The following is a 24,502-nucleotide window of genomic DNA, read 5'->3' as shown; positions in this document are numbered from 1 at the left end:
AAAACAGCCTTTGAAGCTTCAGAGCTGAAAACCAGACCTTGATCCCTGGTGAACTATACAGAAGGTTATGTCAATCAGGAGTCAAGTATTTTGGACAATATAGTCACTGCTTTTTCTATAAAAATAGTAGTTGATAATAGTTACCTGAATGTGAGTTTGGTTTTAAAAACGGCTTGTCCCTGTAGACCAGTACCTTGTCTGATAAAAAGATGGTTGTGATCTCCCTGGAGCGGAGCTTTGTAAACATCAAACACTTCGTTGCCTAAATGCAGCGACATGCTGAAAAGAAGGAACATTTCGCATATTAAAGTCATAAAGCTTTGTTCTACCGCTTCACTTTACTTTGTGATTCAACAGCTACTTTCTNNNCCTACACGGAGTTCAGAAGGAAAGAAAAAAGGTGGCATGAGGTGAGAAATGACCTACACGGAGTAAAACATGTTGTATGTTTATGTTTACAAACAAAGCGTGTTGAGAAGGAAAGCATGCTCTGCCGGGTACTCAGTTTTCCAACTTGTCACCTTACAGTGAGCAGCTTGCAATGGGGAGGAGAGCTGGTCTAACATTTCCAAACTACTATGCTGTGGCCGGAGAGGATGACCACATTTTGGGCCTACTTATAATGTCTTTCACCAGCCCGTCCGACCCGCAACTACCTATTTCTCTCAGGTCTTCTATGAAATGCCAGAGACCAAGCAATGGAAACACTTTAATAAGAGGTATCCCCCAAATAAGGTTTTCTTCTGAAGTTTGACCCCTCCTAGCCACATTCTAGGTATGTCAATGTTCTTCAAGGCATTTTGGGCTTACCTCCCATCTGACCACTTGACGATTCGAGCATTGCTTTCTTTGATTTCATTTCCTTCCTCATCCCGGCGTATCCTCCATCTTATCGTATTTTCTACCTGGTTCAAAACACAAGTGCCTTAGAATGCTCTAATTTATGCTTCTTTTCTTCTCAAGAGACATATAATCATAGAATTTCTGTCACACACTTAGTGACAGAAAAACAGACAACACTGAAACCCTCGTTTTAATCATCTAGAGATGCTGAATAAATTAACAACAGGAAAAACAATTGGCTTAACTTCTGAACTCCTAATGCTGGAATCACAAAGGAAGTGGAGTGCCAGAGGATTTGAGCTAGTGCTAAATCTGTAGTAGCCCTGGGATATGTGAAGAAAGAGCTCATAGTAAGAGCTATGAGGACAGGAAGTAAGACTTGAGGCCACAGGAGGTAGCAATGTGGACCCGAGGCTCCCTCTATAAAGCAGGTTCTCTTACAGACCTAAAAACCAAAGAAATGTGGGACCAAAAACCTCCCTGCCCAGGGAAACAGGGAAGCTCCCCAAATATGGGTAAGGAAAAAGCAGCACCCTAGGAAGATGAAAACCCCAGGTTTTTGAGGAGGTTTGGAGTATAACTTTATCTTGATTGCATATAGGGGACACAACAGGTGGATGTGGAAAACATTCAAGAGTTTCTAAAACGAAAACCACTGAAATTAAAAACTCAATGGGAGTGGGGTGCCTGGGTGGCTCGGTCAGTTAAGCACCCAACTCTTCAGCCCAGGCATGATCTCAGGGTCCTGAGATTAAGCTCCGTGTCAGGGCGCCACATTCAGCAGGGAGTCTGATTGAGATTCTCTCTCTCCTTCTCCCTCTACCCCTCCTCACCCCCTCCAATCACTCTCTAAAATAAATAAATAAATCTTTAAACAGTAAACTGATCTTCGGCAAAGCAGGAAAGAATATCCAATGGAAAAAAGTCTCTTCAACAAGTGGTGTTGGGAAAACTGGATAGCAACATGCAGAAGAATCAAACTGGACCACTTTCTTACACCACACACAAAAATAAATTCAAAATGGAGAACAGACCTAAATGTGAGACAGGAAACCATCAAAATCCTAGAAGAGAACATAGGCAGCAACCTCTTTGACCTCAGCCACAGGAACTTATTAAATATGTCACCAAACACAAGCGAGACAAAAGCAAAAATGTACTACTGGGACTTCATCAAGATAAAAAGCTTTTGCACAGCAAAGGAAACAATCAACAAAACTAACAGGTAGCCTACAGAATGGGAGAAGTTAACTGTAAACGACTTATCTGATAAATGTCAGTATCCAAAATCTATAAAGGACTTATCAAACTCAACACCCAAAAAACAAATAATCCAGTTAAGGAATGGGTAGAAGACATGAATAGACACTTTTCCAAAAAAGACATCCAGATAGCTAACAGATACATGACAAGATGTTCAACATCACTCATCATTGGAGAAATGCAAATCAAAACCACAATGGGGTATCACCTCACACCTATCAGAATGGCTGAAGTTAACAACACAGGAAACAACAGGTGTTGGTGGGGATGTGGTGGAGAAAGGGGAACCCTCTTACACTGTTGGTGGGAATGCAAATGCGCAGCCAGTCTGGAAAACTTTTTAACTTAAAAAAGTTAAATAACAGAACTATCCTACAATCCAGCAATTGCACTACTAAGTAAGATACAAGGGGTATAGAAGGGGCACATGCACCATGATAATTACAGCAGCATTATCAACAATAGCCATACTATGGAGAGAGCCTAAATGTCCATGATGAACGGATCAAGAAGATGTGGTGTGTACACACACACACACACACACACACACACACACACACACTGGAATATTACTCAGCCATCAAAAAGAATGCAATCTTGTCATTTGCAATGACATGGATAAAGCTAGAGTGTATAATGCTAAGTGAAGTCAGTCAGTCAGAGAAAGACAAATGCCATATAATCTCACTCATATGCGGAATTTAAGAAAGAAAACAGACGGCTTATGGGAAGGGGATAAACAAAAAAAGGAGATAGGGAAAGAAGCCGTAAGTGACTCTTACCAACAGAGAACTGAGGGTTGATGGAGGGAGGGAGGTAAGAGATGGGCTAGATGGGTGAGAGGTATTAAAGAGGGCTGGGGTGTTATACATAAGTGATGAATCACTGAATTCTACTCCAGAAACCAATATTGCTCTACAAACAAACAAAATTAAAAATTAAAAAAATTTTTTTAAAAAGTTTTAAAAAATTTAAAAAAAAACTTAAAAAAAAACAAAAAACAAAAAATGGAACTACCAGGAAAATACAGCATATTAAATGCATGTAGTTTATCACTGCTACATCCGGGAAACCCACTGAAATGGCAGTGAAGAAATTAAAAAAGGATACACTCACAAGGATAAACAGAATATAAATCAAGATGACAACAAAGTCAATACTTTGAAAACCGACAGATCCAAGCCCATGCTTCCCTATGCCTATCTCCCCACCATCAAGCCGAAAAGCAGCAGCTCCCTTTCCCACTTAGATTTTCTGGACCCCCACTGTTAGCTGCAACTGGCTTTGCAACAGGGTCCTAATGGTTCCCCTCCAGTTTTTCCCCTTTCCTCTTTATTTCTCACTAAATAAACAACTATGAGGGTGCCTGGCTGGCTCAGTTGGAAGAGCATGTGACTCTTGATCTCAGGGTTGTGAGTCTGAGCCCCACATTGGGTGTAGAGATTACTAAAAAAATAAATAAAAAAGAAAAAAAATAACCATGAAGCTGGCTGATGAAAGAAATCAATATTCATTAATTAAATATGATATCATATCTGAGATTGTTTCCAAAGTCTGGGTCTGTTAGGGAATATAGATGAAACAAGACTGTCCAAACTGATAACCACTGAGGTGAGTAGACAGGCACATGAGAGTTCATTATATGGTTCTCACTATACTTGTAATGTGTTTAAAATTTTCCTTAACAAAAGGATAGAAACAATCTATACTATTCCTACCCTCCCTCTCACACAAAAACTATGCACACATATACAGGTCATTAGTAACTGAGAAGCCATTCTGAAAAATGGTATTTTATAAAATGATTCAAATTACAATGATGCTATGACGGGGTACACTGTTAGGTCTTACCCTACCGGGATGAAAGACACAATGAAGTAGCTTTAAAGATGGAGGACCTCCTAGAGATACGTAAACTATACCTGGTTCCTTATAATTTATTTTTTAAGTTTATTTTTTTTTAATACTCTCTATACACAATGTGGGGCTCCAACCCAGACCTCAAGATCAAGCATCACACACTCTTCCAACTGAGCCAGCCAGGTACCCTGGATCCTTATTCTTCAAAGAATTAATTATACCATCAACTCTCTAAGAACGGTCATCCTAGGGGCACCTGTGTGGCACAATCGGTTCAGCATCTGACTCTTGGTTTTGGCTCAGGTCATGATCTCGCAGTTGTGAGATTGAGCCCGTCAGGCTCTGCACTCAGTGCGGACTCTGCTTCAGAGTCTTTCTCTCTCTCCCCCCACCTCCCCTCCCCCATTGTGTTCTCTCTCTCAAAAATGAATAAATAAAATCTTAAAACAAAACAAAACAATGATCATCTTAGTCTCGGGAACATCACTCAAGAAACAAAGGGTCCAGGGTTATTTTCCATCATACACCAAGGCTTTAAAAAACAGCAGTCTGTCACACATCGATCTTTGTACTCTAAGCACCAAGATGTTTGGTTTTTTTTTTAAGATTTATTTATTTAAGGAGGGGAATGAGCACGTAAGCAGGGGGAGGGGCAGAAGAAGAGGGAGACAAGCAGACTCCCCGCTGAATGGGGAGCCCAATGCGGGGCTTAATCCCAGGACCCTCAGGTCATGACCTGAGCTGAAATCAAGGGCAGGATACTTAACCGACTGAGCCACCCGGGTGCCCCTAAGCACCAAGGTTTTGGTGAGAGAAATGAGAAATACTCATTTTTAATCTTTAATGTCTATACTAGTCTGATATTACATGGGCTGAAAACAGATATATTGATATTGGCCTGAAAATAGACACACTGATATTTGCTGCACCCTAATAGAAGGTAAGGCAAAAATGCAAAAATATTCAATAGAGTAAATAAATACATTAATTTATATAAATGATGAGAAATAATGAAAAGCAGTGGAATAAAATCAGAGGCACTAAACCAGGCAAGAAAAATTCATAGTGCTAACTCTGTATCAATAAATACACATGCTTGAAGGAAAAATATTAACAGATGAGCTAACGGGGGAAGAGGCAAGGAAAAGGACAGCAAAATAATAATAATAATATTAGTCTAAGAACTATGCCTATTAATTCTATGTCCTGGAGCAAGTTATTGGTATCTATTTCTATTTTCTCATTTAATTTGTATTTCCATTAAGAGGAAGGAGCAGTGGGGGGAAAAAAGAGGAAGGAGTAGTGAAATTTCACTGAAAAGCTTTGGAAGCCCACACATTTTGGATAGAAACCATCTCATATGAGGTTCTTTAGATACCTGTAGATCTATCACACTTGAAGAGATAGAATTGTTCTAAAAATTCAGTCCCTGAATTCTAAGAATGCCACACTGCCACTTCTTAACATTCAAACACCATACATAATATCCACTGAAAAATGAAGTATTTACAGAAATCTTTTGGATTTAAGAATTCAAAAAGCAGGGACGCCTGGGTAGCGCAGTCATTAGGCGTGTGCTTTCAGCTCAGGGCGTGATCCCGGCGTTCCGGGATCGAGTCCCACATCGGGCTCCTCTGCTGGGAGCCTGCTTCTTCCTCTCCCACTCCCCCTGCTTGTGTTCCCTCTCTCGCCGGCTATCTATCTCTGTCAAATAAATAAATAATCTTAATTAAAAAAAAAAGAATTCAAAAAGCATAGCTCCAGTTATAGTACCATGAGTTCAACTGCTTCTCATTCTCTGGTACAACTCAGCTTTAAAGCATCTGCTTAACCTACATCCTCCTTGATTCAAGGAAGATTAGAGGCCCTTCGTGAACAGAGAGTTAGTATAAGGTTTAAGAGAAACATTACTAGGAATGTAGTACAACAAAAATCTCTAATAGTCAACAAGAGCAACTGGAAGGCACTAGTAATAGATTCTCCTTTTGTATATATATTTTTTTATGGACAGATCAAAGAACCTGAAGGATTTCCTCTTGCAGGAAGTTGCTAGAACGTAACCCACAGTGCTATGGAGGTAGTCATTATAAACACCAAACCACAATGCTACTTATTCTGAAGGAAGAAGCTAATAATTTTTTTAAAGCATCAAAATAGTGTAACAGTGAAAAAGATGGAAAAGTGCCACCTTTACAGAAAAAAAGCTATATATTTTCTTCCTAAAAATATTCTGAAAAGACAATTCATTTGTTTATAAAACAAAAAACATAAAAAATCTTTTTTAAAAGCTCAAGTCTCAAGTGACTATCCCCAAGTTTTACTTCACAAAAGAAAAAACTAAATGAGTACAGCCCGGAAGAGTACCTTTAATTTTAACCTGGTTCGACCTTCTTCATCCAGCATTTCCTCATCTTCAAATTCATCTTCATAATACTGAGGGTCAAAAGGTCTACAAAATGTTTTCAAAATAAACCTACTGATCATATTTTTAAGGAATATTATTACACCTACATAATAACATTTCTATTAATAGGCAACATCATACTAAAAATCATAACATAATTAAAAGTCATAATGGTCAAATATCTTCAAGTTCCAACTTTAAGGAAGTATTCAAATCACTATACCTTCTTGAAAGTTGGTGTTAACACATACTGCTTGAAAGGCAAGGCTAAATATTCAAAATATTCTTTACTCTTACATAAGTCTTCCAAAGAACAGGCCACACATGCTCTAGCTTTCCACATCATTTTGCTTGGAGAAAAAAAATTTAAATCTCACAACAGCTTGCATGTTACTCAGTGAATAACAGCCATCAACACTAACTGTCTCAAACCGTTAGGTTTTCTAGATCCGCAATGGCAGCTACAGTGCGTGTTTGCAGTTTCCCTAGCAAAGTTCGCCACTCCGGATTTCAGCCTTTTCACGGCTGCACTAGTCAAAACAACCAAAGGCTTGTGATGTCTATTAATTTGTAAGAAAGTATCAAACTTCTAAAAACAATTACAAGCATTAAAAGTGTCCTTTACCAATAGTCCATACTTTTTCCATCACAGGATACGCTTGATTTATTTTTTTCAGAAACACATGGTGAGTTTTCCATTTTGTGATTAGTCACCTCGTGTAAAATCAGAAAAATACCACCATTCCACATGTTTCTATCCAACACCTAGAAACACTTTTAATTGACCCCCTTACCTGGGCTCTACACTGAGAAAGTTGGGCAGTTTCACAAAGTATAAGTCGTTTCCTAAATCAGTGTTTACTTTGGGTATTTCTACTTCTATTCTGGTCTCAGGAATTGGCTCCTCCTCCTGTTGATCCTGAGGCAATCCATTTTCATCCTAGTAAAAGTCAGAATTTTAAAGCTTGAAAGAACCTGAGAAATGGTCTATTCTAGCTCAACCTCCACACTTTAATGACTTAGGTAGACAAGAAGCATACTGAGGCTTTGGAGTTAACGCAGCCCTCGATCTCTACCCCAGCCCACCCAAGCCCCCACCAAAAACCACAAGGGAAACAAGATCAGTTGGGAAGCATCAATATAAGATCTCTTTTGTGATAAATCTGTGTTTCACATATTCACCAACAAAAGTCACTCTATCAATTAAAAAAAATCAGAGATTTTCAACACAGCACACTTCTTGGCATGAACAAGAAGAACACTTAAATCAATGGGTCTCAAATCACAAATCCTTGCCGTCTTGTCTCTTCAGGTGCGGCACCAACCTCATGCTGGGCTGTTACTTCTTTCTCTTTTCTTTCTTTTTGTATCCAGTTTCTCCCAGTGGTAACAGTTTACAAACTATATAGCACAATATCATAACCAGGAAACCGACTCTGCTACTATCAGATACAGAACATTTTTATCAGCAGAAAGATTCATATCACCTTTTTCTATAGCTACATCCACTTTGTTCTTGCCCTCATTCCTCCTTAATCTCAGGCAACCGTTAATCTCTTCTCCATTGCTGTAATTTTGCCATTTTAAAAATACTACGTCAGTGGAATCATACGGCATGGAACCTTTTCAGATTGGCTTTTTCTAACTCTGCATACCCTGGAATTTCATCCAAGCTCTTATGTGTATAAATACGTCAATCCTCTCCCTTGCTCGATAGTGTCCCATGGCGTGGCTGCACCAGGGCAGTCATTTCTACTCCCCCATATAAACAAGAGTTCCTACATGACTAAGTCAGTCATCTGTTCCCTGTGTTTTCATATTGCAGATCAGTTAGCAACTTCCTCTTCTTGGCATAACAGTGACCTGAAACCTCTGAAACATTTACTTAGCCTTCGGGAAGGGCCCAGTTCACACTGGTGGTTTTACTTACGACAGGCTGCCCCGGAGTAGGCGGTTTATCTTCTCCGTCACTCCCTGACGATATGTCATCTGCACCTCCAAACAGATCCATGGTTCCACTGTTATCTTTAATATTGAGGGGAAAAGTCACAGTATTAGTATCTATAACAAAGGCTTTTCAAAGCTAGCACTTCCACATATTCCCAAGGTTTCTGGACCAGGCACCAGGAAACCACGAAGCACAACTCTGACCCTGGTTCTCAAAGACAGGACCAGAGTGCCTGTGGAGAGGGAAGGGGGCAAATTCGGTTAAAGGCAAAACTGCACGAGAGACGTTTTTTTCCCTTCATTTACTGCAACCTTGTTCTTCCGTTCTCCTTTAATCCCCAGGAGCCCAAATGCCCTCCTATGGTCTAGATACTCACATTTGGGGCTTAAGCACTCAATACAGGCCTATTCTCTACATACTCCCTCAAGTTTTAAAACTGCAGACTCCGGTCTACCATCTGAGGCAGAACTTCACCTAGGTTTGACAAAACAATAATAATCCGTAATAAACCAATAAACCAAAGTAGGGTAGAAGAGGGGGTAAAAAGAAAGGAGAGTGGTCAGAAAGTAGACTGCTTGCAACTGGGATTATAGAAGAGTTACAATTATTGGCAATGACATAGTCTAGGATAAACTAGGAGAGTGAGCTACTGAGACAAGGGGGAGGACAGATCACTGAAAAAGAAGAGGCAACCTATTAGAATGGCCCAAATCCAGAATACTGACAACACCAAATGCTAGCAAAAATGTGGAGCAACAGGAACTCTCAATCACTGCTCATAGGAATGCAAAATGTTATGGCCACTTTAGAAGACAGCCTGGCAGTTTCTTACAAAATTAAACAAACTCTTACCATATGCTCCAACAATCATACTGCTTGGTATTTACCCAAAAGAGTTGCAAACTTATGTCCACACTAAATCCTACACACAGATGTTTATAGCAGCTTTATCCATAATTGCCAAAACTTGGAAGCAACCAAGATGTCCTACAGTAGAGGAACGGATAAACTGGTACATCCAGACAATGGAATATTATTCAGTGCTAAAAAGAAGTCATCAAGCCAGGAAAAGACATGGAGGAAATATATATTACTAAGTAAAAGAAGCCTATCTGAAAAGACTACATTCTGTATGATTCCAACAATATGACATCTGGAAAAGGAAAAACTATAGAGATAGTAAAAAGATCAGTAGTTGCCAGAGGTTAGAGGGAGGGAGAGAAGAACAGGTAGAACACAGAGGGTTTTTAGAGCAGTGAAACTACTCCATATGCTGCCAGATATGATACCTAATAATGGATATATGTGATTACACATATGTCCAAACATACAGAATGTACAACACCAGAGTGAACCAGAGTGAACAGTAATATAAACTATGGGCCTTGTATGATAATGATGTATCAATGTAGGTTCACTAATTGTAACAAACGGACCACTTTGGTGGGCAATGCTGTTAACGAGGGAGATTATGCATGTGTGTAAGCAGGAGGTATATGGGAAATCTCTGTATCTTCCCCCAATTTCACAGTGAACCTTAAACTGCCATATATATATATATATATATATACATGAGATATATATATGATCTCATGTATATATATGATCTCATGTATATATATATATATATGATCTCATGTGTATATATATACGAGATATATATATATGATCTCATGTATATATATATACGAGATGTATATATATATATACGATATATATATACGTATATATATATATACATCTCGTATATATACACATATATAAATAAATAAAGCAAGCCATAACAACAACAACAACAAAAAGGCGGAAAGGAAGGTCAGGGTATTGAAAGTTTGTCTATATGATAAAATCAAAATGAAAACCCCACCGACAAACACTCTCATCTTTTTTTTTTTTTTTAAAGGCTTTTATTTACTTGTCAGAGAGAGAGTATACAAGCAGGGGGAGCAGCAGACAGAGGGAGAAGCAGGCACCCTGCTGAGCAAGAAGCCCCATGTAGGACTCGATCCCAGGACCCTAGGATCATGACCTGAGCCTAAAGAAGGCACTTAACCAACTGAGCCACCCACATGACCCACCTTTTTTTTCTTTTTTTAAGACTTAATTGAGAGAGAGCACACACATGCATGGGGAAGAGGCAGGGAGACAGAGAGGGAGAATCTCAAGCAGACTCCCCGCTGAGCATGCAGCCCCTACAAGGGCTCGATCTCAGGACCCCAAGATCATGACCTAAGCCAAAATCAAGAGTCAGACACTTAACCGACTGAGCCACTCAGGCATCCCTCATGTCCAAATCATTTTCTTCCTAGTTCTTATCACCATCTGACATACTATAAATTTAATTTACTTCTTGTGTTATTGCCAGTCTCGCTACCCTACCCTGACCCCACCAGAATGTGAGTTCTACAGGAAGAAGGTCTTTATCTGTTTTGATCATTGCTACATTCCCAGTGCCCAGAAGAGTCCTACTACACAGATTCTCAATAAATAACTGAATAAAATGAAAGAATGAATATATCTAATTCTCATAACAACCCTCTAAGATGGTTAGCATCATTTCCCTTTTATGTATCAGAAAATTGATTCTTTAAATATTTTATTTGTCAGAGGAAGAAAGAAAGAAAGAAAGAAAGAAAGAAAGAAAGAAAGAAAGAAAGAAAGAAGGAAAGAAAGAAATGGAGGGATGGATGGAGGGATGGAGGGATGCCTGGGTGGCTCAGTCGGTGAAGCGTCTGCCTTCGGTTCAGGTCATGATCCCAGGGTCCTGGGACTGAGTCTCGTATTGGGCTCCTTGCTCTGCGGGAGACTACTTCTCCCTCTCCCTCTGCCTACTGCTCCCCCTGCTTGTGCACGCTGAGAAATAAATTTTAAAAACTTAAAAAAAAAAAAAAAAAAAAAAAACTGACGTGCAGTAAGTAATTAATTTGACCAAACTCCTACAGCTAGAAAGTGGAGCCACGAAAATTCTGACTTAGATCATCTGATTCCAAAGTCCAGGCACATAATTACTAGTTGTCTTTAAGTAAATCCCAGAGCTTGCTATTCTGCCAGCTCTCTCCTTTTCTTTCTAGTTGACCCTCTAATTACTTGCTTTAGTTGTAGTGTTACTTATGATAATTTATATAAGCTATTTAACATTAATGTCTAATTACCATTCAGTACAATGATGGTTGTGCATAATCAAACTATCAAAATTGTATTTGTAGAACCTTTTATACTAACATCTTTATTGTATAGCAATCTGCCATTTAAAATAGTCATACATAGAGATGAATAGGTAGATCTTTTATCTTTACAACAAACCTACCTTACCTAACCCTGGGTTTTCATGAATTCTTCATCTAACCCACAGCTTGTAGAATCAAGTTCTTTATGCGTTATTAACCTGTTAAGGACTTAAGAACAAGTTGTCCTGGAACTATCAGTATTCAAACTAAAGAAGAGAGGTTACCACCTCAACCTCAACGAGAGCTTCAGCCTCCTACCAACACATTCATCTACCTATAAATGATGCAGGGGGGGAAAAAAAAGAGGGGCTACTGGCTGACTCTGTTGGTAGAGCAGGAAACTCTTCATCTAAGGGTCATGAGTTTGAGCCCCATGTTGGGCAAAGAGCTTACATTAGAAAAAAGAAGGAGGCAGCTCTTCTTCAACTGATTAAGCATAAACAGTTTCTAATATCCACACAACTTCCCTGTGTACGCTACGTATATGCACACTCTTCTCTGTGGGGGGGTCGTGCAGTCTAGGGTAAATGCCCAGAGTCAGCAGTGCACTACAGTTAAATGCAGAGAGACAGAAATATATACATACATATGTAAAAGAAGTAACTGGAATACCTTTTGGTACCTCAGTGTCACTATCTGCTTCTGAATCAGAGGCAATTGCATTCTTGCGTTTCATTCGTAAAACTTCATCTTCACTGTCACTGCCTCTTGCAGATTCTGTTAAGAGTAGAATTAAAGGTTCTTCATAACCACAGTCATGTCTTAACTTTGAATTCTGTGCTTTAAAAGTAACACTGGGGATAAACAAACCGTGGTATAGCCATGCAATGGAAAATCACTCAGTAACAAATAAGAAGGAACTACTGATACATGTAACTAATTTGGATGAATCTCAAATGCATAATGCTAAGTGAAACAAGTCTAAATCAAAGAAAAAAGGCTACATTCTATATGATTTCATTTTTCTAATGACATTCTCAAAAAAATAAAACTAAAGTGATAAAACAGATCAGTAGTTGTCAGGGGACAGGGATGGAAAAAGGATATGACTACAAAAGGGACAAAGTGAGGGCGTTTTTGAGGGTGACACAACTGTTTTGTGGTGGTGGTTACACAAACCTACATATGCGTTAACATTAACAGAACTGTACTTACACATACAAACTGCAGTTACTTTAAAAATAAAGTTCATTAAAGGAACATTGGTTTCTATAAGCAGAAAAATTTGATAGAATGAGAAAAGTAGTACTGAAACTTATGACCAAATTTATAGGACTCATTACAAAAAAAGGAAGAGAAGCAAAAATATTGCAATGGAAGAGACAAATACATTTTACCCTTGAACAACAGGGGGGTAGGGGCATAGACTCCCCCCTTCAAAACACACACAGTCAAAAATCCACGTTTGACTCCCCAAAAACAACTACTTATACCCTACTATTGACCGGAAGCCTTTCTGATAACATAAACAATAGATATTTTGTATATGTATTACACACTATAGTCTTACAATAAAGTAAGCTAGAAAAAAGAAATTAAGAAAATCATGAGAAAGTACACTTACAATGTACTGTATTTAATGAAAAAATCCACATATAGGTGGACCCATATAGTTCAAACCCATGTTGTTCAAGGGTCAACTGTATAACATTATCTCTGAATGGTACAATTGTTTACCTAATTGTAAACTTTAGAAAATCATTGTCGATCTAGGTAAGAATTAGGCAGAATGACCAGCTGTAAGATTCCCTACCATAACCCTAGTCTTATGTTACTCTGCTAGTATTGGAGAAGTAATGCATGAGCCTTAATGATTCTGCTACCAGTAAAAATAACTCTACCCAGAACTAGTTTTTGAATACTTATTGCAGCCCAGTAGTCTAGATAGATCTATACCCATCTCTCCAAATTTTCTGGTCTCCTCTCCTCAATAATGCCAAAATGTGGTCTTGAATGCTATCCTGTGAGTTATGTATTACAGGGTTAAAGACTTCCTCCCCCATATATAAGTTTTCTAAGATAGGATCAATATGTAATTATAATCAATCACCTATGGAAATGAATCAATCCAAGAATTACTTAAGGAAGAATTCTAACCTAATCAAGATGACTTTTACAATATAAAGAAATAAGACCTCTAAATTTCTTTAATATTCTGTATGAAGAATGTGTTAACTTGAGAAGAATAGTGTAAATGGATATTATAAAAGGGGGTCAAGAAGCCAAAGTCTGGCTACGTGTTTCCTGTAGCCTCTAAGGAATGAATATTCTGACCCAAGCACATCTCTCGAGGAGGATGCATGTATCAAGCTACCATAGCTCACCGCAGTCAGTCAGCCATGTTTCCATTTTCTGGATGTTATACTTCCCAGGCAATCTCCTGATACTATCATTTGGCATCCAATGTCAATTTTCCCCCAGAGCAAGGATACAATGACAAGAGAAAAATAACTGATCCTCCTGAAACAAATAATTTTGCAATTTGATTTTTATAAATTAGTTTGTTATGCATTTGATTAGTCTGAGTGAACTCCTTGGAGCGTAATTACTTCTGGATGATCGCATTCTGGATCTCAAAACACTGAGCTGGAACATGGTATTTACATCCCAGTACAGCTGCCCTCCGGAGACATTTCAACAGCACTGTTTTTCTTCCCCCAGGCAAATCTATTCTCACCTGAGGCACGCTTCTCAGTTACCCAACAAAATGGAACCAACTCTATTATCTAGCTACTTAAGCACCATGCATCTTTTTCTAAGGCTGTCCTCTTTAAATATTTTTCTTCTTGACCTATCATGAATTAACAAATGAAGAGGGACAGAAATAATAAATGCATCACAAAAAAATTTTTAAAGCAAAATGTATACTTAGAAAAGGCTGAAATGGAGGGACGGAAGAGAAAAACAGGGCACTAAAGGTGGGAATGCAGAAAGAATAAACGGGCCACTGCTGCATGGAGGTGCTCTACTAAACCATTTTGGCCCTCCTAAATGCTTTACCTGATTTATGATCCTGTTCCTCTTCATCATCTGAATGCCTGTGTTCTTCATCTGAGGCCTGTGGCCTTTCATCATCAGAATTTTGCATTTTCTCCTCATCAGATATCTGTGGCCGTTCTTCATCATCAGAATTCTGTTTCTCATCATCATTATCAGAAACTGCTGGCCGTTCATCCTCAGAATTAGCCTTCTCCTCCTCAGACAGTTGTCTCTCATCATCTGAAAGCTGAGGCCTGTCCTCATCATCTGTGTTCTGCATTTTCTCGTCGTCATCAGAATTCTGCAGCTTCTCTTCATCAGATCCTTGTGCCCTCTCCTCATCATCAGAATTTTGCATCTTTTCATCATCTGACTGGTCACTTTTATCTTCTCTGTCCCATTTTTCATCATCTGAATGTGCCTTTTCAGAACCTTCTGCTTCTGAGTGATGGCTCCCTCCATCTGACCTGTGACCTTCATCTTCATCGTCATTATGGGCTTCTGATCCACTGTGCTGATCTACATCTGAGGGGTCATTGTCCTCATGGTCAGAACGCTCCGAAGCTTCTGATCTATTGTCTGATCTTTCAGAGTGATTATCACTCCCACTATGATGTGAAGCTCCCTCATCCTCACTGTCATCTCCAAACAGTTCCTTATTACTTGGCTTTCCTGAATCGCCCCTTTCATCTTGATCACTTTCACTGCCAGACGCATTACTGCCAGAAGCAACATTCTCTTGATCAGAATCCGAGTCTGATCCAGAATCAGAATCTATGAGATCATATAAACACACAGTGATGTCAGTGAAAAAGGCCAAGTAAAGAACACCAAAAGTCAATCTCAAAATAAAAGCAATGAAAAAACATGTTAAAAACTGTCAGAATTTTCTCTCTGCTCAGGAAACTAACCAAAAGTTGCGGCAACCGAGGGAATGCTTAACAAGAAAAACCAGCTGAATCTCAATAAAACTTCGTGGTGTTTTAACTTACTTACCCTGTTCCTCCACCCCAACCCTCAGCTCCCCAACTCAATAATGCCTTAAAGACAGCCCAAATTTCTGGTACATGAGCCACTATCAGAGGGAGCAGAGGCACCTCATTCACAAAGAATCATGGTTGTTAGTTTTGATCTGCTTGGTGGATCACCGAAGGACTGGCTCAGAGGGCTGACTTAAGCTAACTTAGAACTTCCAGGGCTAAGGCAATCACCTGGAATGTTTGTCAAAAACATTTACAGGCAAATATATTAGTTGCCTGCTCCTGGGACAATGGATAGTAGTTGGGGCAAATAATAAACTAAAAAGCTTGGGAGGAAAGGCTGAAGAATTACATAATATGGGGAGTAAGGGCTTTTTTTTTTTTTTTTAAGATTTTATCTATTGATTTGACAGAGAGAGAGACAGCCAGCGAGAGAGGGAACACAAGCAGGGGGAGTGGGAGAGGAAGAAGCAGACTCCCAGCAGAGGAGCCAGATGTGGGGCTCAATCCCAGCACGCTGGGATCACGCCCTGAGCCGAAGGCAGACGCTTAACGACTGAGCCACCCAGGCGCCCCGGAGTAAGGGCTTTTAAAAGCTCTCACATATTACAAGAGATCTGGGAAGCCACACACTTGCCCAGGGCTGTGCATATGCTCAGGAAAGAACAGAGAGCACTAAGCTCTCACTTCTGGCTGACCTTCAGTCTCTGCACAAGCAAGAAATGAAGGCAAAAACAGGTTGTATAAACTGTCTGGTTGGGTCTCTGCAAAGACCGGGAGGTTTTCTGTTTTGTTTTTTTTTTGTTTGTTTGTTTTATGGTTCTAGGCATTTAAGGAAATCTCTGTCCAATCAAAAGCTGACCACTAAATTAATGCGACAGATTTTAGTGGCCACACAAAACAAAGATTGTGAACCTTACTGAATTAGTTCAAAAGAAGCACTACAACAACAAAGAGCAACAACAAATCCTGAGGAGAGAACGTGACTTCCTCAGTTGCCACATTATAATATTCAAAATGGCCAGTTATTAACAAAAAAGTATAAAGAAATGTAAAGAAACAAGGAAGCATGGCCCATACGTATGAAAAAAAAGCTAGAAACTGTCCTTGAAGCAGCCCAGACAATGAAAATGTTTTACCAAATAGAGAATATCAATAAAAAGACAGACATTTAAAAAAACAAAAAAAGATATTTTTAAAAAGCCAAACAAATTCTGCAGTTGAAAAATACAATAAATGAAGTGAAAACTTCACTAAAGGAGCTAAACAGCAAATGTAAGCAGGGAGAAGAATCAGCAAACTTTAAAATAGGTCAATTAAGATCAAGTGAGGAACAGAAGAGGAAAAAAATAAAAAAAAATGAATATAATCCAAAAGAACAGTGGGATACCATCAAATGTACCAACATATACATAATGGGAGTTCCAGAAGAAGAGAAAGGACAGAAAGATTTTTTGAAGAAATAATGGCCAAACACATCCCAAATGTGATGAAAGACATTCAAGAAACTCAGTGAATGCCAAAAAGGATAAAGTTAAAGAGATCCACATCTATATACCTCATTATCAAACTGTTAAAGACAAAGACCAAAAAAAAAAAAAAATGTTGAAAGCATCAAGAGAAGCAGCTTGTCCCATACAAGGAATCCTGGATAACTATGATTTCTCATCAGAAACCATGATATATTCAAAGTGCTGAAAGAAAGACTGTCAACCAAGAATTCTATTCCCAGCAAAACTATACTTCAGAATGAAAGTGATATGAGTGACATAAGAAATAGATAAACCGGACTTCTTCAAAAAGAAAACCTTCTACACAACAAAAGACATCATCAAGAAAGTGAAAAAACAGGGGCGCCTGGGTGGCACAGTGGTTAAGCGTCTGCCTTCGGCTCAGGGTGTGATCCCGGCGTTATGGGATCGAGCCCCACATCAGGCTCCTCCGCTATGAGCCTGCTTCTTCCTCTCCCGCTCCCCCTGCTTGTGTTCCCTCTCTCGCTGGCTGTCTCTCTCTGTCAAATAAATAAATAAAATCTTTAAAAAAAAAAAAAGTGAAAAAACAATCAAAACAATGAGGGGAAATATTTGCAAACCATGTATCTGCTAAGTGTCTAGTATCCAGAATAAAGAATGTTTACAACTCAACAACAAAAAGGCAACCCAATTAAAAAATGGACAAAGGACTTGAAATGACATTTCTCCAAAGTTACATATACAAATGGCCAATGAGCACATGAGAAGTTGCTCCACGCCATTAGCCATTAAGAAATGCAAATCGAGGGGCGCCTGGGTGGCACAGCGGTTGAGCGGCTGCCTTCAGCTCAGGGCGTGATCCCGGCGTTCTGGGATCGAGCCCCACATCAGGCTCCTCGGCTATGAGCCTGCTTCTTCCTCTCCCACTCCCCCTGCTTGTGTTCCCTCTCTCGCTGGCTGTCTCTTGTCTCTGTCAAATAAATAAATAAAAATCTTAAAAAAAAAAAAAAAAGAAATGCAAATCGAAACCACAATGAGATACCACTTGACACCAACAGAGATGGCCAATTAAAAAAAAGAAAAAATGTGGAGGTGCCTGGATGGCCCAGTCGGTTAAGGGTCCAACTCTTGATCTCAGGTCAGGTCTTGATCTCAGGGCTGTGAGTTCAAGCCCTGTGTTGGGCTCCATGCTGGGCATGGAGCCTACTTAAAAAAAAAAAAAAAAAAAAAAGTAAGTTAAGTGTTGGCGAGGATGTGAAAAAAATGAAACCCTTGAACATTGCTGGTAGTAACAAAATGGTCCAGCCGCTGCGGACGATGGTTTACTTACTTGTTCCTCAAAACGTTAAAGAATTACCATAGGATTTGGCAATTCTACCCCTATGTATATACTCAAGAGAACTGAAAACAGGAACTCAAATACTTGTACACAAATGTTCATAGCAGCAGTATACAGTCAAAAGATGGAAACATTATAAATGTACTATCACTGAACTGCTCACTTTAAAATGGTTAATTTTATGTTATATGAATTTCACCTCAAAAAAAAAATTGCAAAATTAAGACATTCCCAGATAAACAAAAATCAGTTGGTTGCTAGTAGGCCATCCTCCTAAAGGAAGCCCTTCAAGCTCAAATGAAAGGACAACAGACAGTAATCTGAATCCACATGAGGAAATAAAGAACAGTAAAGGTAACTAAATAGGTAATTATAAAAGTCAACATCAATGTATTTCTGGTAACTCCTTTTTTGATTAGGTTTAAAACACAGTAATGTAAAACAATAATTATAAAACCACATCACTGGGAAGACAATGTATAAAGATGTAATTGTGACATAACAACATAAGGGCAAGAGAGGATCAACTATGTAGAAAAAAAATGTTTCTGTATACTACTAAAATTAAGTTGGTATTAATCCAAGATAGATTATAAATTAAGATGTTAATTGTTATCACCAAAGTAACTGCTAAGAAAACTAAAAACTATACAAAAAAAGAAACAGGAAGGAAATCAACAGTACCCTAAAAGAAAATCAGTCTTAAAAGACAACAACAATATAGGAATTGAGGAACAAAAAAAATATGACATAGAAATAGCAAAATGGGGAAGCCTGGGTGGCTCAGTTGGTTAAGAGTCTGCCTTTGGCTCGCGTCATGATCCCAGGGTCCTGGGATCCAGCCCTGCGTGGGGCTCCCTGCTCAGCAGGGAGTCTGTTTCTCCCTCCTCCTCTGCCCGCTTGTGATCTCTAAAATAAGTAAATAAAATCTTAAGAAAAAAAAGTAGCAAAAGGGCAGAAGTCCTTATCAGTAATCATTTTAAATGGAAATTGATTAACTTCTTCAATGAAAAGGCAGAAATTGGCAGAATTTTTTAAATGATCCATCTATATGCTTTCTACAAGGGTTTCACTTTAGAACCACATACCCAAATAGGTTGAAAGTGAAAAGATGGAAAAAGATATTTCATGTAAATAAGAATCAAAAGAGAGCTATAGTGGTCATACTAATATCAGACAAAATAAATTTTTTAAAGATTTTTTCTTTATTCCTTTGAGACACAGAGAGGGCATGAGCAGGGGAGAGAGACAGAGGGAAAGGGAGAAGCAGACTCCCTGCTGAGCCAAGAGCCCAAGTCGGGGCTGGATCCCAGGACCTGGAGATTATGACCTGAGCCAAAGACAGATGCTTAACCATCTGAGGCACCCAGGTGCACCCAGAGAAAATAAATCTTAAGACAAAATGGTTATGAAATAAAAGGACATTATGAAATGGAAAAAGTGTCAATCCGACATGAAGATAATAACAGTTATAAACATATAGGCACCTAAAAACAAAAACTGACAGAACCGAAGGGAGAAAGAGTTCAGAAATAATAACTTCAATACCCCACTTACGGGAAGAGCCAGAACTAGACAGAAGATCAATGAGGAAACAGAGGACTTAAACACTATTAACCAACCAGCTATATAGACATCAATAGAACACTCCACCAGAGTATACATTCTTCCCCCCAAGTGCACAATGAACATTCTCCAGGATAGACCATAAGTTAGGACCCAAAATAAATCTTAATAAATTTAAGAAGATTGAAAACACATGAAGTATCTTTTCTGACCACAATGGAATGAAATTGAATTCAGTACCAAAGGCAAATTTGGAAAATGAACAAATATATGGAAACTAAACAATGCACTCAAACAATCAAGGGCTCAAAGAAATCACAAGGGAAATTAAAAATATTTTCAGATAATGAAAGTATAGGATACCAAAAGTTAAGAGATGTAGAGAAAGCGGTGCTGAAAGGGAAATCTGTAGCTGTAAACACCTACATTAAAAAAGAAAAGGGGAGCCTGGCCAGCTTAGTCAGTAGAGCATGCAACTCTTAGATCTCTGAGTCGTGAGTTCAAGCCCCATGTTGGGCATAGAGCTTGAAAAGGAAAGAAAAAAAAAGAAAACTTTCAGACTGATAAGGTAACCTTTCACTTTAGGGAACTAGATAAAGAAAACTAAACCCAAAGCAAGCAGAATGAAAAAAAAATAAAGATTAGAGTAGAAATAAATGACATTGAGAAGAGAAAAATAAAAGAATCAATGAAACAAAAAGTTTGTGCTTTGAAATATTAACAAAACTGACAAACCTTTAGCCAGACAGACCAAGAAAAAGATGACTCAAATTACTGACGGGGGGACATTAATATCAACCTTCCAGAAATAAGGATTAAAAGAGAATACTATAAGCAATTCTATGCCAGCATATTAGATGATTTAGATGAAATGGATTAATTCCTAGAAACACTACTAAAACTACCAAAACTGATTCAAGACAAAATACAAAATTTGCAAAGACCTACAACAAGTAAGGTTTGAATCAGTAATCAAAAAAATCCAACAGATGTGGGGCATCTCTGGCTGGCTCAATTGGTAGAGCATGTGACTCTTGATTTTAGGGTCCTGAGTTCAGACCCCATGTTTGGTGTGGAGCTTACTTAAAAAAAAAAGAAAGAAAAAAAAAAAATCAAACAAAGAAACGCCCAGGACGAGATAGTTTCACTATTGAATCCTATCAAATGTTTGAAGAATTAATGCCTATCCTCAAAGTCTCCCCAAAACTTGAAGCAGGGAGCGCCTGGGTAGCGCAGTCATTAAGCATCTGCCTTTGGCTCAGGGCGTGATCCCGTTGCTGCAGGATCGAGTCCCACATCGGGCTCCTCAGCTGGGAACCTGCTTCTTCCTCTCCCTCTCCCCTGCTGTGTTCCCTCTCCCACTGGCTGTCTCTCTCTGTCAAATAAATAAATAAAATCTTTAAAACAAAAAAAAATACTTGAAGCAAAGGGAACACTTCCTAACTCATTCTATGAGGCCGGCATTATCCTGATACCAAAGCCAGACAAAGATGTCACACACAAAAAAACTACAGACCAATATTTCTTATGACTACAAATGCAAAAATACTAAACACAATACTAGGAAACTAAACCAGCAGCATATTAAAAGATATACACCATGACCAAGTGGGAGTTATCCTAGGAATACAATGGTGTTTCAACATTAATATGACCATACTAACAGAATAAAGGAAAGTGAACATCTTAATTGATGCAAAAAAGGCATCTGACAAAATCCAACACCCTTTCATGATAAAACTACTCAACAGACTAGGAACAGAAGGGAATTTCCTCAACCTGATAAAGGGCATCTACGAAAACCCACAGCTAATATATGTAATTGTGATAGCACGGATGCTTTCTCCCTAAGATGAGGAACAAGACTAGGATGTCCATTCTCACCACTTCTATTCAACATTGTACAGAAAGTTGTATGTAGCTGGGGCATTTAGGTGAAAGAAAAAAGAAAAGAAAAGAAAAGAGAAAAGAAAGGGGGCGCCTGGGTGGCACAGCGGTTAAGCATCTGCCTTCGGCTCAGGGCGTGATCCCGGCGTTCTGGGATCGAGCCCCACATCAGGCTCCTCTGCTATGAGCCTGCTTCTTCCTCTCCCACTCCCCCTGCTTGTGTTCCCTCTCTCGCTGGCTGTCTCTATCTCTGTCTAATAAATAAATAAAATCTTAAAAAAAAAAAAAGAAAGAAAAGAAAAAACAGAAATGAAAGAAAGCCATCCAAATTAGAAAGGAAAGGGTAAAACAATCTCTAGTTGTAGATGAAATCTCATATGTAGAAAATCCTAAAGAATGCACACAAAAAAAAACAATTACAGCGAATACAGTCAGCAAGGTTGCAAGATACAAGACGGACATACAAAAATCAGTTGTATTTCTATACACTAGCAATGAACAATCCAAAAATGAAATTGAGGTAACAACTTCACCTGCAATAGTAGCCAAAAGAATAAAATACTTAGGAATAAATTAAACTCAGGAGGTGCAAGATTTAAACAAAGCTACAAAACACTGTTGAAAGAAATTAAAGACACCTGGAACAATTATACATAAAAGAAACACGTTGGGCCTAGGTAGAACAAACCCATTGTTATGGCAAGAAATTTGTCAGGTGTAATTATTTTCCACAACTCTCTTAGTACAAGGACATAATGAAATATGCTAGGCCTAACAGCAATTACCCTGTCACATCCATACTACCTTCAAGTCCAATAGCAATCTTCAAGGACAGATTTGGAAGTAAATCCTACCGCATCCTATTATCTAATGATAACATGGAAGAAAGCAGCAACAGACTCAAAAGAAAGTAAAACATGAAGCCCAGAGAAGCAACCATCTCCATATATCACTTCCCATACACTGAGTTTGCAATAGGAAAGCAATGCAGGGTACACTTACTATTGTTTAAATAAATAAAATCTAAAAAAATAAATAAACTATTGCTTCTACCCATCCAACTATTTATCAAATACGTATTAAACATCCGTGTAAGCCGGTGGGGCAAGGGGAGACAATCTTTTCATCATTCTATTCCCAACACCTAACAAAGTAACTGGAACAAATATGGGGCTGGGTATTTACTGAACGAACAACTTCATGACAATGAGTCATGGGAGGGCTCACACGGCACTGTGCCTTCAAAGGCAAACGCAATACAGACAAGTAAAAATGAGGGGGAAATGAAAACATTAGCAAAGATAATAGAATAAGAGTTAGTATACAGGGCTTATACTTTCCGACTCATCCTGACTAGAATCTTCTGGACACGCATCTCCGTAGAGCCCTCACTTTACATTTCCACCGAGCGCTCCCTTCACTACACTCTTAGAAAAAGAAAAAAGAAAAAGTATCAATAAATTGGAGCCGGAGCAAAAAGAGCAACCACAATAACGCACTTTGCTAACGAAAAAAGGAGATACGTTACTTTAAGCCTGGAGGGGTGCAAGAATTCTGAACTTGACCTTGGGGCCCTTCTCACTTCAAATAACGCCCATTCGTATTTCAAACTCAAACTACAGTCCTTGTGCCAGAAATATTTCCATGCACCAATTATCATTCATTTCATCAACATATCATCTTTCCTCTCCAAGCACTAATCTCATATACGCTCTCCAGTCTAATACTATAGACTCAAGAAATTCTGCACAGGCTCAGAAGACACATTGTCTCCAGAGCACTACGCCTCTGTATAGCCCTATCGCAGTATCCTGCCGGTCTTCCTCACCCAGACATTTCAAACTCCGCATCACGCCACACTCTGGTTTCAATCAAGTGGCTTTTCCGAACCCCTCTGTAAATTCATCCATCTCATCCCCATGTTCCCGAGCACCTAATGTCCATTCATTCACAAACAGCTCTTACTTGCGCTTGCCTGTGCAAGACAGGACAGAGCAGGACCCCAAGGTTCCTACGCGGGCTGCGTAGGCTCGCCCGCGCCGCCACCCCTGTCCCGCGCCCCCCTACACCCCACACGCTCCCAGGCACCGCATGCTCCACGGACACCAAGAACCCCGAGGCTCACAGTTTGTCCCTCCACTCCCGCCAGCCCTGGGAGGCTGGTACCGCCGGGAGTGCAGGGGGCGCTGAGGAAGGAGTGGAGGAAGCGGCACCACTGGTCCGCAATGCCTTAGCTTTCGCAGACCCGGAACTGGACCGCCGTCGGGCTACCGCCGCAGAAGCCCCTACACGCACCCCTCCCCTGAAGCCCAACAGATCCCACCTTTACGCTCAGCATCGCTGTCGGCGTCGCTCCCGAAGAGGTCCTCCATATCCGCCATTGCCCCGCACGTCTGCCGCTGCCTCGGCTGGGGGCGGCTCCGCGACTGTTTTTACGGCACGGAACCCATGAAACGCGACAGTGTCGCAAAGATTCGCTAAAAAGCTCCTTTCCTTCTGTGACCTGGTTTCCCCTGCAATTGGAACCTATGCTTGTACAGTGTTACACGTCCTCACAGGGGACAAATCCCGCCCTTTAGTCGATATCTGTTTCTATTTGCAAGAACTCTCGCCGAGGGTGGGGCGTCCCCCTCTCGGTGTCCGCGGAGTGGGTGGTGCTTGAGGTGCTCCGCTGAAGGGCCTCAGACCGAGTTAAACCTGCCACGAGTCAGGCCTGGAGTCCTTTGTTTCATAG

The 24,502-nt window shown here is 39.6% G+C and overlaps 1 protein-coding gene across 1 annotated transcript in view; it reads right to left on the bottom strand.

Moving 5' to 3' along the window:
* LEO1 (LEO1 homolog, Paf1/RNA polymerase II complex component) overlaps positions 1-24,249 on the bottom strand; it is a 37,306-nt gene extending 13,057 nt beyond the window's left edge. Inside the window, exons 1-8 of the mRNA XM_008705978.2 lie at positions 24,092-24,249; positions 14,546-15,298; positions 12,158-12,262; positions 8,301-8,395; positions 7,165-7,310; positions 6,331-6,415; positions 811-905; positions 145-279 (exon numbers count right to left, since the gene is read on the bottom strand). Coding sequence (XP_008704200.1) covers positions 145-279; positions 811-905; positions 6,331-6,415; positions 7,165-7,310; positions 8,301-8,395; positions 12,158-12,262; positions 14,546-15,298; positions 24,092-24,149 — 1,472 coding nt within the window. The 5' untranslated portion in view covers positions 24,150-24,249. The remainder of the gene's footprint in view (positions 1-144; positions 280-810; positions 906-6,330; positions 6,416-7,164; positions 7,311-8,300; positions 8,396-12,157; positions 12,263-14,545; positions 15,299-24,091) is intronic.
* Between the last annotated feature and the right edge of the window lie 253 nt (positions 24,250-24,502).

Source organism: Ursus maritimus, unplaced genomic scaffold, assembly GCF_017311325.1.
Source record: "Ursus maritimus isolate PB19 unplaced genomic scaffold, ASM1731132v1 scaffold_35, whole genome shotgun sequence".
In the NCBI taxonomy this organism is placed as follows: domain Eukaryota; kingdom Metazoa; phylum Chordata; class Mammalia; order Carnivora; family Ursidae; genus Ursus; species Ursus maritimus.
The sequence above is the reverse complement of the archived record's forward strand: the minus strand, read 5'-3'. Positions and strand labels throughout refer to the sequence as shown.